Raw genomic sequence first — 13939 nt, 5'->3', positions numbered from 1 at the left:
TTCCTCCAGGGAAGTCACAGGTTCAAGATCACAAAGGACACACTGCGTTTGGGCCAGTTGGAGGTCTTGCTTGCTATTGTGCTTATCTCTATCTTCGCTGACATCCAGACGTTAACCTCTGACCTGCGAGCCCGCCTCCCGAAAAAGCCTTGCGGTGTTTACCCATTATGTAACGTCTGTGCTTTTGTGGAAATTTTACAGAAACAAATGGAGGAAGTTTGCCAGTCAAACGGCTGGACAATAAATCCTGTCCCGTGTAGATAGAAGGCTTTACTGTCACTCTAAGTCTGCTACTGGCATCTGTCACTGGAGAGATGTTTACAAATTTCAACGTGGTGCAGTGCCAAAGTATTCCAGCGTTGCAGGACCGCACATGATTTGTAGAACAACCACCACGGTGCTAGATAGGGGCAGCCTTGTTTTGCCCGCCTGAATAAACAGAGTGACAATGTTTCAGATAACTCAAGGTCACTAATGTGCAATTTTTCTGCCTCTCCATCTCCTCGGTTCATGAATACCAGTACCCAAATGCCAGTTTGTTCATTGTAATGCTTTTTCTGCTCTAAGATATCTGTGCTAGAAGTTTAATCCAGGCAGGCAAACTGTCTTCAGACCCCTTTGCTTATTTCCATTAGGTCCTTGAGTATTTTTATACTATGCCTTCCCACCCTTCCTTACAATCCATTTTCTTTACAGTTCCTGCCATCTCTCCTCTTTCTGCACTACTTCCCCTTTGGGACAAGACGTTATGTTACCTTTCTCCACAGTGTAATGGCAATGCCTTCTGCTGCGTGACTGGGGCTTGTACACATCAACTAACCAGTCAGGACAACGACAAGATGAGTTTGGACAAGAAGCAGGAACAAACGTAATATGAACAGTGGAACAGACAGGTAGTATAATTCTTCCTTCACTGATCCTTTCAACCAAGGGCCTGATTCTGCTGCCACTGAATGGAGCTTTTCACTCTCGATGTCAATGGGAGCGGCACTCGGTCTCAGAGTTACGCTATAATTAAATTTTCAAATCTCATTTCCTTCCAGAAGAGAGAAAACATTGTTGTGACTAAGCTTTGGATGTGGTAACAAATCCCTGGCAGGTTGGTTTGTTTTAACGGACGTATTAGTTTTAAGGAAACTTTTACCATCTTTTCTGCCCTTAATCACAGCTTTTATTACAATTACAGTAATGCAACAGATGTACATGCCAAAGGCAATATGTGTATTTTTAATGAGTTGACATGCAACCTTCCTGGAGAAGAGAAACAACTTCATTTGCTGAACGTTTCTGAACCATATCTAGCAGTTTATTAAGGGACAAGGAGTCAATCAGAAAAACATTCATCACAAATTCACAGGCTTCGGTAACTCACAGATGAGCAGTCCCATAACAGAGACTTGGTGGCTGTGCTACGTTTAGCAAATTTTTGCTGACTGGTAACATTTTCTATTGTTCACAGACAATACAAGAGAAGGTTAACAAGCAATAACTGGAAAGCCCTAAGATTATTAATCTACACACGTGGTCCTGAGTCACCGGGCTGTAAAACATCATCAGTTTCCAAAGATGAAACCAAAGGGGAATTCTGCTTGAGAGAGATGATATCACAAGCCCAAAGGAACTAGTTGCATCAATAAGGCCTATTTATGCAAGTTTTACAAGACATTGGCTCACAGGGGTTTTCATCCTGGTATAATGAATTCAGTCAAAAAATGGAACATAGGCAGAGATCAGATCCTAAGAGTTAAGAGCCTTCAGCCTGGTTTCCTGCCTCAATTTACCTTACATCTTGGACACAGATCAGACACCGGTGCACACATAAAATTACAACGGGCTGACACGCACACATCAACCAGGCTCGCTCATGTGGGGACTAAAGAGCTCGGACAGTCAGGCTCCAACAGCAGCACACAAAATTTGTCCTGTTAAAATTATTCCTGCCACTGCTGTTGTCTGGGCCGAACAGCACTGACAAACAATGGCTGGCCACGCTTTTTTGGAGGTTAATGCAGGCCAAGGACCATTTCCAACACAACCCTGGATGTGGAGAACCTGTTTTGAGAGGTAAAAGTTTATCTGTGGGGACCAGAGAAGGATTCCTGGCTTGTGGAGATGCGACCCCACAGACCTTCACATACCTTTCTCCGAGACCAAATTATCAAAGGAAGAAGCCTGAAAGCCGAGTGTACGTATGACTGCATGCTTGCTTTCTCCTGTCATCATAAAACTGCCAGGAATTAACAGGAACTCAAGCAACAAACTGTAGGTCTCCTACCAGAAATCTACATTAGCAACCAGTCACCGGATTTTGTCACACGCAGGGTACTGCAACGCAGCAGCTGTCGTTATGCCAGGTTTGTACATCATAAAGGGGGATGACTAGGTTTGGCAGGCAGAACTCCTGCTGCTCAGCCTGCTTTCAGTCTCTGCACAGCCCTACGGTGAGCCTCCACTACAGACCCACACATGCACAGACATCCACGAAAGGCATGGGACCTCACTGCAATCACAGTTACTCTGGCACATCTGTTTGGACGATTAGTAGGTAAAATTTAACTGATAGAAGACAGAGCACAACTGAAGTGTAGGAATGTGTTTTTACTACTATTAATGCAATCAAAACTTCCTTCTTGCTATTATTACTGCGTTCGCATGCCAATTCTATTCCAAATTATTTTCAACTGCTAACTTACCAAAATACCTGGAGTATAGCACAATCCACGTTCTGGTTTTCATTCTAAACTTAACATAATTTATCTGAAATTATTCCCTTTATTAAAGCATATTGTGCTAGAATGTGCAAAGTATGCATACGATATGCACTGGAGGAATGTTAATTTTGTACCTTTGTCTGTATGGCCAAAAAAGCCCTGAATTTCTTCTGGGCAGAAAGTAACTTCTATTTGTCTTTGCAGACTGAAGGCCCTTCTCTGAATTTGGAAATTTTCAATAGCTATTGGAAATTTTCAATATTCCAGTTCAAAAGACGAAATCGATACAGCTGGTTAACTTACAGCTTTAAAAAAACAGATGCAAAGAGCCCTTTGTGAAAGTGATTACTGACTTATTTTCACCATCCAATATGAATAAAATGCAAAAAGTAAGCAGATACAAGTACCATAAACTAGATTGTAAAACAGCGTCTTACTAATGTGAGATGCTATTAGTAGTATAGTTCAGAGTTTTCTTAAGAAATATATATTCTTTGGGGAAATATTTTCTTTGTTATTTTCTCTGTAAGGCTTTTTTTCCAAAACTGACTCATTTGAGACTTTCCTGTACTCTCCTGGTCTTAATTTGAGAAACATCAGACCTGTCCTTCAAAACTTACACATGCACTGGTATTAAGCTTTTGCCCACAAAACGACATCAACATTTACTAAATGAGAACGATACGAAAGTTGGTGCAACAAAAAAACGTGCTCACCAATGCAGTCCACGCTGAAGAGATTTATGGAGGTTGTTACGGAAGACTCATCACAGGTCTTCATTCCCCGCAGAGCAAAGCGCACCAGGGAGGCTTTGACTCCCTCTGGCAGGAAGGACAGCAGGTAGACGGGCATGTACAGGGCGTAACGGAGTTTGCACAGCAGAGGGGTCATGAGCTTTCCTTGGGGGGACTGAGCCATACGCTCTATCGTCGGAAACAGCAGCACAGAGCGAAGAACCTGTCAGACCATGAGAAAACGACTGTCAGCAAAGACCTAGGGTACCGTGTCCCAGCCGGAGGGACAGAATTTTTAAATGAGTCTCCGCTTGAAGCAAAGTTGGGTTTCCAGGTGCACTGCACCTCAGATGCATGGGCAGGGTTTGCGTGCCCAGGTTAAATTTTTTAAGAGATGAAGCAAATGAGAACATAATTATGAAATGCTCAGCTCCATTGGTTTTGAAACAAGGGCCCAGGAGCATGAGCACAGCCATGTGCTCCAGGAGGGAAGGATACGCCCTTTCAGTCCAGGCAATGTTTCATGTCAGCAGGACTACACTGCTTTTTATTTCATCTAAGCAACTATTTTACCAAAGTAAGCCAATCAACTGAGCTTGACAAATGTCAGACCTTACAGTCTGACAACACACAGGGTTTCCATTTGCAGTGCAGTAGAGGTAAACTTGGTCAGAACAAGAGTTTAAGCACACAGCCCACTCACTCAGGTGTGTACAGTGCTGCATGATGTTGCATTTTGTCTGCTGTAATGAAATAGGCATGCTGGTAAATATTTTGTGTTAGGATAGAACAGAATACACTGCAGCCTTAAAATAGAATGAAATTAATTAAAACACCCATGTAGACCTAAAGTGAATTAATATACCTACTCTCAGTTATATTTCAATGTTAAGATCAAACACCCTAAAAGGATACCTGCCATTTTTACCTGGAAAGTAAAAACATATTACAGGAATTCATATAGGGAAACTCCTCAAAGACATATAGAATCACAGAATGGTTTGGGTTGCAAGAGGCCTTAAAGATGATCTAGTTCCACCCCCCCTGCCATGGGCAGGGACACCTTCCACTAGACCAGGTTGCTCCAAGCCTCATCCAGCCTGGCCTTGCACATTTCCAGGGATGGGGCATCTACAGATTGTCTGGACAACCTGTTCCAGTACCTCACCACCCTCTCCGTGAGGAACTTCTTCCTGATATCTAATCTAAACCTCCCCACTTTCAATTTAAACCCATTACCCCTTGTCCTGGCACTACAGTACCTACAGAAATACCAAGAGAGCAAAGTAAGGGAGATTCTGGACATTTCACTTGCAGATAATTAGGTATAAATTGCTGTGCTCTGTTGGTGACTCAACGTAAGTAAAACAGATGTAGTTATATATGTATGCTTATTGCAAGTATCATTCTACATATTGCACAAATTAGATACATAGTTTTGTAAAAAATAATTAACAGTCGTTGTCTTCAATGTCAAATGGGGCTCAGCTAACGCATGCCACTGCACCTGTGTGCGGCCCCACTGGTCTCGGCAGCTATCCAGGGGAAGGCAGGGCATGCCACCAAGAGATGCTCCCAGGAGCTGGACACTAACACAGCAAACAGAGGTCGTTCAGGAAATAACAGCAACTTGCCACGCTGTACTTTCTCAGTATTTTAAAAGCAGACTTTGAAAGTGCTATTTATATTGAATGCAGAACTATTTTAAGAAATGCTTCTACTTTCCAGCTGATACTACTTTAGTTTTAGACAAAGAAAAATACATTCTCAGGGAAATCAATCCTGGCCCTCTTTTTATTAAAGGCAACCAGCAGCTGAAGTATAGGAATGCAAGACTTGTACCAAATTATATGGTAGTTTCGTGATATTTCAGCTAGGAGCTGAACTCAAAGTGTTGTGATCTAAAGCAAATTTGACCTGCGTTCCCAGGCACACATTAATCCTTTGACATTACAGTTTTAGATACAGGATTAGTTGCTTGGAGTGCTGTACTAACCACTGGGGGAAGTTGCTAAACCTCGGAGGAGAAAGGACAAACCAAGAAGGTATTCCTGCATTTTTAATAGCACACCATTTTTTTAAAAAGATGGCGGTTAGATGGAAGATGATTTTATTGATTATCTTTTTTTAATCTTTTGCAGATAATAGTAGAGAAATGTAAAATTTGCATTTTTCAAATATTAATCAACTATTTTCTAGTTTAATGCTCGATTAATGAGCCAGGATTCTGAAATGCGCATTTGCCTGCAAAACTGCTTGAGGATGGAGGTCAATGTCTCTGCAACACCACTGTGGATACAACAGATTTAACATACTTTATTATAATAACACACGTTTCTAAAATCAGTATGCCATATCTGTGTCTTGAAATATGTGAATTAGAAATATGCAGGTAAAATGAAGGAAGTTCAAATGCCTTGCAACAGTTAATGATTTTTGTCTTGTCAAATGCCAGGATCTCATCTATATGCAATTCACACTACCTGAAATCAAGTGGATGGCACAGAATTATATTCAGATTCACTTGGTTTAAATTACCCCCAATTCAAAGTCCTGTGATTTTTATCAGTTAAGCACATGGTGTGTCAGAGAGCTGGGCAACTAGAGACATTAGTCACAGAGACTTGAACGGATCTGCGGACTCCTGAGAGTTTGGCAGTGAATCTACTGAAGGCAAATACACCCCGTGCTCATGAGTCGCTGCGAGTGGTGGGTCATATCACTTATCCTTGCTGTGCTTTGGTCAACCCAATAAAAACAGTACAGGTATTCTTACATTATACTGGAACTGTCACTGTTGATTGCTGTGACAATAAACAGTATTTGTAGAACTGTCATTTAACTTATTTAACAGTTATTTAACATGCTATTAAATAGCAAGATTTCAACACTCAGGATGACACATACAGTAAAGTTCAATGTGTGAAGGCATAGTTGCTCTTTGGGTTAAACACCAGGCAGCTGCTTCTATTTTCATCATCAACATTTAACTCTTTAAATTACATAGGGCTCAAGACCTGGGTTCAAGGGGCTGTAATATAATGCAGTGTCACAAGTTTCAGATCTTGTTAACAACAAAAAGCTAACATTATCTGCAAGTTTTTCACATAATTCAATGTGGGTGCCAAGGCAGCTGCTACTCCTTAGTCAAGTGGTATAAATATTTCACTAAAAAAATGAGCAGGGTGTGGCCTGAGCACGTGTCCAGAGAACAAACCCACCTAAAACCTCATTATGTTCTGCCCTCTATTCCTTCAACACACACCACAGCAGGAAGGTGTGGGGACTTTGGGAGTTTCACTTTTGTCACAGTTGATACAGTTCAGTGTCTAGAGCTATGAGTCCATCAACTTCAGGTATGCATGACCTGTAAATTTTACAACACAGAAGGAAGAGAAATTTATTTCACAGGAAAAGTTAGCCCTCAAGGCAAAGAATATTTTACGTCCCTTCCCCGAAAGCATGGCACTGACCAGGGAGCTTTATTTAGGCAGCATCCCTAAATGAGTATGATTCACTTCATGTGATCACTGCTTCATAGAAATATTAAAGAATAAACAGTGTCTTCCTCCAAATCACCAACATAAAGGACACATTTGTTCCTATACATCTGGGCTTTCCATCCAACTTTAATCTATCTAAAAGAAGATGAGGATAAGGTGACAATTGAGTATCTTCAAGTCTTCACTGGACAATGGTTATGTCAACATGTTTTTGGATTTGCAAAAATGTTGGGGTGGTGGTTTTTTTTGTTTGTTTTGATTAAAATGAGAACAGAGTACAAAAAGCCAAACAATTAAATTTACAAGAAGTTGTTATTTATCATTGCGCAATTTAACAGTCTCAACCACATCAGCAAAGGATTTTTGTAAAATGTTTAAGTGGTTTCTTTATAAAAACACTAAATGTATGCAAATCAGATCAAGCCAAAAAAATCCCCACACTAATAGTTTTCATTAAGATCTACTGAAAGAGTTGAAAGACGTTCATCAGCTATGACTTGAAGTCTGAGCAGTAGTTGAGCAGGAGTGTGTAACTACTTGTTACAGGGACTGGTATATGACAGTGCTGGCTATTTAACACCACACTTAAAAACTGGAATTCACTTAAAACACAGCATTCAAAAAAGTGACTTGATTTTCAGAGCTGTTAATTCCCGCGATGCCAAAGAGAGTAGTTCAATACATCTGAAAGCAAGTCGTTCTGATTACGGACAAGGAATGCTGTTACAGACCCAGGCACCTCAGCCGTGCCTTCCCGAGATCACAGACGCTCCAGCTGAGGGCCCGGTGAGAGCGTTGCACCGTGTGACAGAGTGACGTTTGGCTAAGGTAATCAAAATTCAGATCTCTATACCAAAGCCACCAAGTGCAGTTCTGCAGTTTGCCCGCAGACCCTGGGGCCACACACCCCTGCCCCTCAGTGCGAGCATCCGACCTCAGATCACAGGGCTGGAAAGAAAACGAGCGAGGAAATCTTATTTAAAATTCCTTCAAAACCCTATAAACAGCAAAAGCTGTTTCTTTGTCAAAAGCAACACTTCTTTTGATATATTTTAGTTTCATCCCATGTATTAGGTGATTATTCCTCTGTTGTGTTGGCAGAGGAAAAGCTATTATGTCAGGTGAAACCTAGTAAATATTTCAAAGATAACATAATGATGCACTTAATGGTAATCTACAGTCTACCCCTGACACAGAGTGCCACATTAATCACAATTTCTTTTACTCAGTATGCAAAAACCTGCAGGCAAAACAACCAGGGTCAGGGAAGTATTCCCTGCTTTATTACCACAGCTGTGCCGAGGAGATTTCCAAGAAAATGCACAGGACAAACCATACAGCGTCGGCCAGGCCTTTCCTCTCACCAGACTGGGACTTTCTGGGCTTGCCAATTCACTTTGCTCAGTCATGAACTACATAGAATATAATTTAGCACAGTATTATATATATAATCATAAAATCATTTATGTTGGAAAAGACCTTGAAGATCATCAAATCTAACCATTAACCTAACACTGCTAATACCACCCCTAAACCATGTCCCTAAGCACCACATCCACACGTCCTTTGAACACCTCCAGGGATAGGGACTGGGCAGCCAGTTCCAATGTCTGATAACCCTGTAAGTGAAGAAATTTTTCCCAGTATCCAAACTAAGCTTCTCCTGGTGCAGCTTGAGGCCGCTTCCTCTTGTCCTATTGCTTGTCACTTGGGAGAAGAGACCAAGCCCCAGCTCTCTTACAACCTCCTTTCGGTAGTTGGAGGGAGCAATAAGGGATATAGAGTTACATTTTAAAATCTTGAATATTTTCTTCTTCAGCTATTCAAGATGTCATTTGGTTTGCTGTATCAGCAACCTGTCTCTCACAGCTCAGTATCAACAAACCCACATGATTTCATGACATCAAAAGAAGTAAAGAATGCACACACGTGACAAAAAATTATTTCACTCCTGGTGCGAAGTAAGAACATACTGTGTGTACCTTCCTCTGTTTATCCTGTGGCTCTCCAGTGATCCTAAATGAATGTTTGGGCATATTAAATGAGCAACAGAACAAGTATCTGAAACACAGTTAATAGAAAATCGTATCACTGAATATCTCAGTGTGCTTTGTAAGAATTAAGTTACACAGAGAAGTCTTACCATACTTACGAACAATAAATGGAAATTCAGGAAGTTAAATGACTTCACATGTAAATATACATTGTGAAAGTAGAAAGATTTAAAACAACTGTACAGTAATTCACAATCCTCTGCTCTAGCCAAAGCTTACTTTTCCTGTTTCTGTAAATAAATAAATAACCAACATCTTGTAGAAGAGAGTGCATTTTTTTTTACCATCAACGTCACGGTGGCTTAATTTATCAGTGGCTGCTTAGGTCAAGAGAGTCTTCTGTCAGCACTTTCTAAAGCCTCCTCCCAACATACTGTTGGGAGGCAGGGGCACATGTACTTGGTTTCACGCTTTCAATTTATATTTTCTATATTTCCTATTTATTAAAGCCCAATTTTTCCACCTCACACTAGACTAATTTATTTCTTTACATTGTTTTCATTCCAGAATTTTCATTATGTTTAGTATTTTTGGGATTTTCTAAGAAAACCCTTTGTATATGAGTAGCATAGTTTGCTCCCCACACAGCTTCACTTGTTTTCCAAACAAAAGCACAGTGAGCGTACACAACTCTGTGAATGTGCTGTCAAAACTATAAATAATACACTTCAACATTTTCCCCATCTCTGAAGGAATTTTTGCTCCCCTGGAGAAGCAAACTTTTTGACTGGCACTAACGAAACCATGGCAATGTCTGCCAGCTCGACTTTACTAAGAGGTATTTGAGTTTTCCTAGTTTGAGAACAGATTGGATCACAGGACATTCTGACTGAGTATTCATAGGCATACTGAGGATCCACCTAGGGACTGGGTTTGTCAAGGGAACCAGCATGTGCAGGGCTGTGAAGGCACGTGGAGGATACACAGCCGTTCACAGGCAGAATTCCTCTCACAGTATACTGAAGTATGGTTCAGTTAAGCAGAACTACTTAATGCCATCTCAGAATCATAGAATCATAGAATGATCGGACGAGGGGGAATGGACTCAAGCTGCGCCAGGGGAGGTTTAGATTGGATGTAAGGAAGAAGTTCTTCACCGAAAGGGTTATCACACACTGGAACAGGCTGCCCAGGGAGGTGGTGGAGTCACCATCCCTGGATGTGTTTAAGAGACGGGTGGATGAGGTGCTGAGAGATATGGTTTAGTGGTGGACAGATACGGTTGGACTGGATGATCTCTAAGGTCTTTTCCAACCTAGTGATTCTATGATTCTATGAATGGTTTGGGTGGGAAGGGACCTTAAAGATCATCTAGTTCCAACCACCCTGCCATGGGCAGGGACCCCTTCCACTAGACCAGGTTGCTCAAAGCCTCATCCAGCCTGGCCTTGAAGACATCCAGGGATGGGGCAGCCACAGCTTCTCTGGGCAACCTGTTCCAGTGCCTCCCCACCCTCTGCAGGAAGAACTTCTTCCTGATATCTAATCTAAACCTCCCCACTTTCAATTTAAACCCGTTACCCCTTGTCCTGTCACTACAGGCCCTTGTAAAAAGTCCCCCCCCAGCTTCCTCGTAGCCCCTTCAGGTACTGGAAGGCTGCAATAAGGTCTCCCCGGAGCCTTCTCTTCTCTAGGCTGTGAAGAGATCTTTAAGCACACAATAACCCAGACAGATTTACGTATGTGAGAACACAGTAGCGTAAATGCAACAGGATAACGGTGCAGAGCAATGTATTTAAGGCTGAACATTATTTTAAGTGTCATGATTTTTTTTTCTTTTATACAGACATATATGAATACAAACAGTAGTGCCAAAGATACAAAACACGAGTGTTTAAACACCAAATGTACTTTTAAGGACCAAGCATAAAAGAATGCCAACAGTTCATAAAATCCACTTACTAAATAATACTAAATAAATACTATATACTAAAAAATACAAAATAAACAAACTTTGGACTGACTTTTGCTTGACAGCTTCTGTGTGGTTACGTCTAAGGTGTTAGGTCTAGGTAGTGCCTTGGGCACATGCCAAGTCCAACACATGCACGCACACACGTACACATACCGCCCAGGTACACGCTTCTAATCCCTTTCTGAGTAAATATAGCAAAACCTAGAGATCCCCATCCAGTACACTGGTTACATGAATATTAATGACATCTTACACTAAAAGGGCAAATTCATAATTAAACAAGGTAAAGTGGGCTCATATGGACAAGGCTGAACTATGGCCAGAACAGGAGTACGACAGTTTTCTTTACAGTATCAGTCCAGAAATAACCTAAGCTTTATCACAGCAGAGGCACTGATTATTGACTATCCTACAGGATTTTTTCCCCTTGTATGCCTTCTGTAAATAAAAGAGGCGAAACTAGTAGAAAAGTTTCTATCATCTATGCTTGTGGCTTCCAATTTGCACTGTAGCCTCAGTACTGGTAAAATAAACTGGGCTAGGACTAAGGCTCCAGGACCAAAACTTTTTAGTATGTTCTCTGGCATGATTTTGGCCAAAGCCAGCTAGCACATTCCTAGACAATGTCTGGGCACAGGTTAGAAAATAATGCAGGCCAGGAATTGTTCTTACTAGATGTGTATGAAGCAGGCATGTTTGGGGATAGGGAGAAAGGAGAAGGCATCACTATTTGAATATAAGCCATGTTTTGCCCTGGTTTGTTTTATACAGGAAAATAATTTAAACATTAGTTTTAGCATAACCACCTCATTCATTCAGAAAGTTCTTCACGGAGAGGGTGGTGAGGCACTGGAACAGGTTGCCCAGAGAAGCTGTGGATGCCCCATCCCTGGATGTCTTCAAGGCCAGGCTGGATGAGGTTTTGAGCAACCTGGTCTAGTGGAAGGTGTCCCTGCCCATGGCAGGGGGGGTGGGACTAGATGGGCTTTAAGGTCCCTTCCAACCCCAACCATTCTGTGATTCTATGAAATATCTCAAACTGTTCAGAGGGATTTAATAATTGATTTTGTGAAGTGAGATTCTAAACACACTGTATGTCCTCCCCGGCAATTACATACAGGTTCTCCCTTCTGTTATCAAGAGATCATTCATCGGATGCTCAGCAGGGAAAGAACATCTAGTCTCTAACTCTGTACGTCTTTATATGCACAGGTGTTAAAGACATCTGCTGAAACTGCACCATGAAATGGTGGGAAAATGAATGAGAATAAACCTTTGCCCTCTTCAGAGTTCATTTTGGCTCAGTTTCATCAGGTTCACTAGTGGCCCTTAACTGAGGTGACTACGGTAGGAGGAAAATCACCCCAAACTCCCAGCTGAAGTCATTCGTGGACAGATGCTGAGATGTCAGATGAAAACACTTTCTAGTCTGCTGCATCCCACAAACTATACAGAATATCTAAGGCTTCTAATTAGGAGCTTTATCACATAGCACAAAATGTTAACCCTCCATGAGAGAAGCAGCAGAACATACTTTTCGATAAGTACTTTCTGGGGGAGCAAATGCTACTGTAAAGCAGTATTTGAGTACGTGTTTTCCAAAAAGGCCTGCTCAGAGCAGTGTATTGTTTCCATCATGGAAAACACTGTAAATATACTGGTGCTACTTAACTAATGCAATATTTATAGACCAGAATTTAGTATTTACTTCTGCAAAAGCTGCAGATACGCAGCAGTTGACAGGTTCTGGTCTTGAATGATTTGGAATAATTAAACATCACTTCATGCTACATGCATGGTGTCTACCAAGTGTGTGCCAAGACACAAAATGCAGGTCAGTGCTATTAATCAGCATATCATGTCAGCAATTGCATTTTCATTCCTGTGTAGTCTCTCAGTTCTAGGCTTCCTCTAGCACTGAAGCAGATTAGCTATACCATAACTTTCACTGATACATGGAGAAAGTTGTGCACTGCATCTGCATTACTTTTTAGCCAAGCAAGGTCTGCATTTGCACCAAATAACCTCGACGTTGGTCTGCTTAGAATTCAGAAACATATTACGTATTTGGTCACTGTTTGCAGATCTTCACATTACACATAGGCAGTGGAAGAGAAGCTAGAGGTATTTCATAGTGACTGTCACTACTTCTCCTTTGTAGCTAGATTGCAGTTTCCAATGTAGTGCTCCAGTACACACCAAACCAGCTCGGTGAGATCCAACCTGGTTAACTGCTTCACGATGCTCAAGGCAATTTATATGGATGTGACAGACACTCTCGATTTCCAAAACCAGAACATGATGTCAGGAAGTTGTAAAAAAGTTAACATAAGGACCGATAATGTTATTTATACATTTGCTTCTCTCCTACAACCACACATCCTGGGAGTACACCATATTACATACACTGACTAAACTAATCATAGAATCATAGAATCATAGAATGGTTTGGGTTGGAAGGGACCTTAAAGACCATCTAGTTCCAACCCCCCTGCCATGGGCAGGGACACCTTTCACTAGACCAGGTTGCTCAAAGCCACATCCAGCCTGGCCTTGAAGACATCCAGGGATGGGGCATCCACAACATCTCTGGGCAACCTGTTCCAGTGCCTCACCACGCTCTCTGTGAAGAATTTCTTCCTGATATCTAATCTAAACCTCCCCGCTTTCAATTTAAACCCATTACCCCTTGTCCTATCACTACAGGTTCTTGTAAAAAGTCCTCTCCCAGTACCCTTGTAGGCCCCCTTCAGATACTGGAAAGCTGCAATGAGGTCTCCGCGGAGCCTCCTCTTCTCCAGGCTGAACAAGCCCAATTTCTTGCAGCCTTTCATCATAGCAGAGGTACTCCAGCCCTCTGATCATCTTCGTGGCCTCCTCTGGACTCGCTCCAAGTGGTCAATATCCTTCTGATATTGAGTATACTCAATATGAATATCAATATCAATTGAGCCGTATACTCTAATATCTCAATTCATAATCCAGGAAGAATGAAAAGTAAATGTGTTGACTTAAAATGTGG

General features: G+C 41.6%; 1 protein-coding gene across 1 annotated transcript in view; it reads right to left on the bottom strand.

Annotated features, from left to right (window-relative positions):
• Nucleotides 1–3427: 3427 nt before the first annotated feature.
• LOC104513632 (UPF0554 protein C2orf43 homolog) overlaps nucleotides 3428–13939 on the bottom strand; it is a gene marked incomplete at both ends in the record, with an annotated part of 29852 nt that continues 19340 nt past the window's right edge. The window contains one exon of the mRNA XM_010157058.1: nucleotides 3428–3668. Coding sequence (XP_010155360.1) covers nucleotides 3428–3668 — 241 coding nt within the window. The remainder of the gene's footprint in view (nucleotides 3669–13939) is intronic.

This window comes from Eurypyga helias, unplaced genomic scaffold, assembly GCF_000690775.1.
Source record: "Eurypyga helias isolate BGI_N326 unplaced genomic scaffold, ASM69077v1 scaffold14008, whole genome shotgun sequence".
Taxonomy (NCBI): domain Eukaryota; kingdom Metazoa; phylum Chordata; class Aves; order Eurypygiformes; family Eurypygidae; genus Eurypyga; species Eurypyga helias.
The sequence above is the reverse complement of the archived record's forward strand: the minus strand, read 5'-3'. Positions and strand labels throughout refer to the sequence as shown.